Source organism: Lissotriton helveticus, chromosome 7, assembly GCF_964261635.1.
Source record: "Lissotriton helveticus chromosome 7, aLisHel1.1, whole genome shotgun sequence".
Lineage (NCBI taxonomy): Eukaryota > Metazoa > Chordata > Amphibia > Caudata > Salamandridae > Lissotriton > Lissotriton helveticus.
This window is the reverse complement of record NC_136068.1, coordinates 1,820,903,999-1,820,909,998: the sequence shown is the minus strand read 5'-3', so window position 1 is coordinate 1,820,909,998 and position 6,000 is coordinate 1,820,903,999. Positions and strand designations below refer to the sequence as shown.

Below are 6,000 nucleotides of genomic sequence, written 5' to 3'. Positions count from 1 at the left end.
TTGTGGCCATTGAGCTAAAAGGCCCTGGTGTAGCGTGTGCACGTGGACCAGGGCATGCGGTATTATAGTGATACAGGAAGCCAGCAAGCGCATAAAGGTTCCGATAATTGACGATTTTGCTGAAAAAGAGGTGTGAGCTGATGGAAGGCCAGCACCCTCTTGGGTAGGCTGTGACTGAGTTTAGCACTGCCCCTAGTAAAGGCTGGATTTGAAGTAGCTGTAGGTGTGATTAGGTGGCATTTATTGTGAGCCTGAGAATGTGCAAGACAGAGATGGAAGCCTGGGTGTCTGTAGGCACTGTTGCGTGCGCTTTACATTGGCCAATCATTGAGGTAAGGAAAAACATTGATACAGCCCTTTTCCGGTATGTGGCTACTGCCGAGCACTTTATGTAAACACTTGGAGCAGTGATGACGCTAAACAGGCACACCTTGATCTAGTAGTGATGATTACTTACCATGAAGCAGAGGTAGCCCCAGCTGGTGGGAAGGATAGTCAGTGTTTGAAGATGGAGGCTCCATGTAGTTGTAATTGTAGACACCCCTTGTGCCACCTACTGGTGGTATGCTTGCTGCTACTGCTAGTGTGAGGGAGTAAGTAGGGTCCAGTGAAGCATCTTTAGAACCATCCCAGTGTAGTTGCCTGTGAAAGGAGCCCATAGGTGGCAGAGTCTGGAGGGCACCCATTGGTGGTGTTCTTGATTTTTTCGAACATCTGATCAACCTGCGAGCAGAACAGATGTTCTCCATCGAAAGCAGGTTGGACAGATGTTGAAGGACCTTTGGTTTAAAGCCTGAAATGGGATGAAGGCTTGGTGTCTTATGTAGACACTGGTGATGACCCACCAAAATACGGTGTCTATAGTCGTGCAACCATAAATACTTGGCATGGTACTGAGGACAGTATTGGAATGGCATCGGTGCCATCACCATGAGTGCTTTCTCTACAGAGAAGCTGTAGAACACAAGGTCAGGTGCCGCCTAAAACAATGCCTGAGACCCTGTAGTCGGGATGGTGACAGTCAATGGCGAAGTCAGTCTCTTGGAGGCTGTCGTCGAAAAGGATGTGGACAACGAAGGTTTTCCAGATGATCGTAATCGAATATCACTCTGTGGGTCTAAGTTGAAGCGTGAAGAAACACAATACACATCAGAACACAATGGCAAAAAAAAAACACAATAGAACAAGGAGTTGGTGCCCATGCTCATTGCCAGCTAAGGGAGGAGTCACACTACATCTTGTAACTCAAAAGTCTTTCTTTAAAGAAAAACAACTGGCAGACATCTGAGCCCAACGCTAGATTGCAGGAGTATGCAGAGCATGTGTATCTATGCCATCATATGCTGCAAACAGGTTTATAATCATGGGAATCAGTTCACTAGCGAGGTAACCAACTAGCAGTTGCTGGGTCTTCCTCCAAGGTCTTTTAAGACACAAATGTACTGGCCTCTCCCAAGAACAGTCCCCCAAATAATACACCAAGGAGCCATTAAATCAGGTTGATTATGGTGTTTATTAATTTTTGGTAACACAATGTAATAATAGTTTATTAGTGAATGGTTAATTACAAGGAATATGCCTGGGGATAACAAACAACAGTAACACAGAATATACACACACCCCTGGGTCAACGCTTGTTTCAGGGTAGAGGGTTTCCTTGGCAGTAAATCATCACAACTTGGATCCACGAAGGGAAGAAAAAACATGGAGGACAATTATTGCAGAGTGAGGAGAGGGGCGTGGATCTTCCTTAATCTGATCAACGTAGGTAAAAGGCTTCCGTGCAGCTAGCAAGACCACAATCTGTTCTTCTAGGACATGTCCAAATGCAGAGGATACATTTGCCATGGAAGATGCAATGCCCAGTGATTAGGAGGGTTCATTTCCTGAGAGGGGAAGTCATCACCGATGAAGCAGATACTTCAAGCTCAGCTACTGACTATGGGAATACGTCCAGCACAGGTCGTAAGCAGAGGTGGTCTCAAGACAGGGAGTTGATAATAGAGAAGGAACCAAGTAATTGTCTGGTGGAAAAGGCTCCTAGACTATTAGATCCTTCGAAGGATAAGTCTATTGCGAGAAAGAACCGATTCCTCTTCTGTTCAGGTGACCCTTTCAACAATGTTCTGAAAGCTGCAGGGGCGCGTTCTACAACTTTCTTCTTGTCAAGTGCAAGAGCTTGCTCGGGGATTTTAGTCAAAAGGTGCACTACTGGAGTGACTGTCCCCTCTTCACTGATGGTTAACTCAGCAGCTGGGACTGTTAGCTGAGTGAACACATTCAACTTCTGCTAGATATTACAGAGGAGAAATTAGAATTGTTGAGATAGCCTTTGCAAATTAGAGTTGAATCTCCAAGAAGGATAACATACATATACAAGTTCTGTTCTTGGGAATATCTTTGCAACAATGGGCTCTCTAAATATCGAACATGTTGGTTAAAATGTTCACAAAGATATTTAACACTTGTATGGAAGACTTCCAGAAAAACTAATAACAGGTTCAATATAAGAAAACTGGTTTGCTAAAAGGAGACGGTCCCATTCACATGTTTCCATACCCTAAGGATCAATCTGAGTTCCAATAATGTCACCCTCCTAGCTCCTAATCACACCAGAAGGAAGGACTTAAGTTTTTCTAGCTAGGGGGAGTTCTAGGGTTTGCACATGCAATCTACCTCCTCTCCAGAACTGCAATCAAAAGAGGTCAAAAGGTGGTAGCTCAACTCTTTCCTAAATTTAATAGGCAATATGGACCTTAAATTTAACATTCTTTCAAAGTCGATGGGAAAACGGGTTTCGGAATTCAGGAGGGTGAAGACTGTGCACAAGGACCGCACCTTTTTCATAAGAATTCTGCTCTCTAACGCCTGCTGATCCACTTCTGTAGGCTGAGTAGGGCTTCCCACGAGAAGTGCTATGGTTAGGCATGGACTGTAGCCTAAGACTTAATGTAGATAAGAGGTATTGGCTGGGTGCGCGTTCCTATCCCTCAATCTCTAGCAGTTGAGAGCCAGGGCTGAATGTGCATGTCTAGCCTAGGATTTCTTGTGGACAAGTGCTTTAAGTTGGGTACTGGCCTCACGGCCTTGGATTATATGTAGCTAACAGTTAGAATGGACATGGATCAGAGGCCTCATCATTCATGTAGATGAGCGGTAGGGTGGCATGTATATTTAAACAAGGGTTTTGGTGTGGATTTCAGCTGTCGTTTTGGTATGGGTCACTAGCCTTACATTTCTTGCAGAGGAACACAAGGGTTGGGCATACAATTCTAATGAGAAGTTAAGAATGGGACAGAACCACCTCTCTTGGACCTCCAGATAATGTTGTCTGCAAGGCAGGGCATGCCCATTGTCAAGAACTTCTAAGGGTTCCTTTTGGTCTCCTGATCACATCCACTTCATAGAAATCATGAGTAGGAAGCCTCTACTCCAGCACTTCCAGGGATGAGGCTGGCTGTGTTAGCATTAATGATTTCTTTGCATGTGTGTGTGGGGATGATATCAATGTGAGAGTGCACATCCTTCCACCAGGTCTTGCATATGATTAATTGATGATTTACCATGCTACCAGACAATTACAAAAGTGAAAGCTAGACTGAAATCTAACTGTAACTTAAGACGATACACGCTCTCAATAACAGAGATCCAGACCTTCTATTGCACGGTCCTTTAAGAGAGGCATCCCTTGTGCCACATATCTTTCTTCCATTGCACTGCGCCGAAAAAGTACTCTAAATTCAATATGCTGAGAATTGCTACACCTCTGCATGTGCTGTCCAGGATCTAGTGTAACAGAGAATATATTTCTTTGCCTACGAGCTATGTCTTTTAGACAAAGGGGCAGCAGCCTTAGTAGGTTCGCAGTCAGGGCTTGAATAATAAAAAATATTTTCTGCCATCCCTCTAACACGTCGGAGCAAAATGTTCAAACCTGAGTTTTCAAAAGAGCAGCCAGGAAATCTTGAACAAACAGGAAAGAAAACAAATAATGAACATCCCCTCTGTGTGCAACTCATAGGCTACTGCTACTCTCAGCTACTAGGAAGAATCAACTAGGAAGATTTACTGAAGGTTTGCTTCTTCCAAGTATGCTGACCACTGATAGCATGTGCCAGTTTGTAGGCATAAAATTAAATACACCAGTGGTCCATTCACTAAAAAGACTCAACTACAAAACTAAGCAGCAACACCCGCAGGCCCCCAAATACCCACCCACATGCAACAAAAGGCATGTAGGAGAGTTTTGAAAAGTTGTAATTGCTTCATCCTCAGAAAGGACTCAGACCCTACACCACTCAATGCATCAAAGTAGGCAGTTCACCACCTGGAAGCATCCGGCCAAAGACTGGATTAACGTGCTCCTATCTACTTGCACCAGACAGACAAAGAAAGGCCATTTCACATACAAAAGCAGTCGAAACACCAGTGCACCCCATTAAGAAGATTTAATTGGGAGCATGATCATCAGTCTATACTCAGCTGGACTACTCAATAAAGTTGTGTTTGCAGAAAACTTAACCAAGGTTTTATCCCTAAAAGCTGTTATCAAAGCCATAACTTCAACAATCAGTCCTCAAGAAAAAACAGCTTTTTTATGACTCATGCCCTGATGGCAGGCTTACTGGTCCAGGTCTCTCTGTTAACACTCCCTCAAGGCTACCTTAGAAGATGTGACCAAAGAAGCATGGATGATGTGAACAAATTAGTGAGTTCAAGATCACTTCATCGAATCAAGCATCTAATTTCAGCGATAAGCGGCTCATCAGAGAACCAGGTTAAATGATGCTTAGAGGATGAACATTGTAAGAAATTTCCAAGATAGCATGATAACGACTGTGGCTTTGTTAACTCTCAAGTTGTCATTCGGAAAGTGGAAGACTCAAGCAACAACAATCCGCGCCACAGGTTCACGGGCCTCGGTCTAACTCTTCTTGGATGGTGGTTAGGTACAACTAGGGCAACCATTATTTGAAGGATGTTCACCACATTAATATATTTTCCTAGTGGGAGGTTACTGATGGACCTACCCAGTATTGCACTCCACTTTCTAATGAATATTTTACAAGCTGTGCTGCAAAGATTTCCTGATCCCACTATCTGTGCATAAGGCCCAGAGTCACTACACCTTGAAGATGTAAACTCATCAAACATCCTAGCTGGAAGATGAGCTGTGGTGCTCTGCAATACCTCAAAGTGGTGTGGGGGAGGAGGTGTGGGCATAGCTTCCTATCAGCTTTCTCCACACCTCTACTTGGGATTCTTACTTAATGAGGGACCACATTGGGCCCACGATCCAGCCCTGCATCAGTCAGTGTGTGCTTTGCAACAAACAGTCCTGGGATACGGGCGGACTCCGTTCCTCATGTGTAGTGGTAGCCTGTGCCCAGGCCCGGGAGAGGTAGAAGACTGACCTTCACCTTAAAGTGTCCTTCAGAATCCTTGATCCAAGCCGTCTCAGCCTGGGAGTTTTCCTTCCCCCGGGCCAAGCAAGTCAGAACGCTACTGAAATGTTCCCACACAGTTGTCCCAACACTGGCACAGGCTCTCGCTCCGGGTGAGCATGCGAGTGGAAGTAGTCCTAGACTCGCTACTGACACGGAAGCTCTGTTCTGTGAGCACCTGTGGATCAGAAAAAAGACATGTTAAGAGTGGGACACATGATGCATGGTAAACAAGGACCTGTTAACATGAATGATAAACAACAGTGCTTCTATCAGCAAATCAGGAAGGCGTACACCTTCTTCCGATTAAGAAAATACCATGTTCGGAGATGACGTCTCCTGCGTCTTACTTCTGCGTCAATATTCCAATCGCTTCCTAACTCAAGAAGGAACTGTATGAAAAGGAAGCCTTCTCGCTTAACACAAATCTGACATCTACAGTAGACAACACTGTGGAAGACACAATTACATTAAAGTAGGATTTTTAGCAATTCAGCAGCATTCGCAGCAGTACATTTAGAAAGCAGCATTGGCAGGGTGATCTAGGCATACTATT

At 44.5% G+C, this 6,000-nt stretch overlaps 1 protein-coding gene across 4 annotated transcripts in view; it reads right to left on the bottom strand.

The window, feature by feature from the left end:
- Window positions 1–1,494: 1,494 nt before the first annotated feature.
- The window catches only part of LOC144770807 (uncharacterized), a 156,548-nt gene continuing 152,042 nt past the window's right edge, over window positions 1,495–6,000 (bottom strand). For all 4 annotated transcript variants that reach the window (XM_078655573.1, XM_078655574.1, XM_078655575.1 and 1 more), the window contains one exon: window positions 1,495–5,622. In XM_078655573.1, coding sequence (XP_078511699.1) covers window positions 5,591–5,622 — 32 coding nt within the window. In that variant the 3' untranslated portion in view covers window positions 1,495–5,590. The remainder of the gene's footprint in view (window positions 5,623–6,000) is intronic.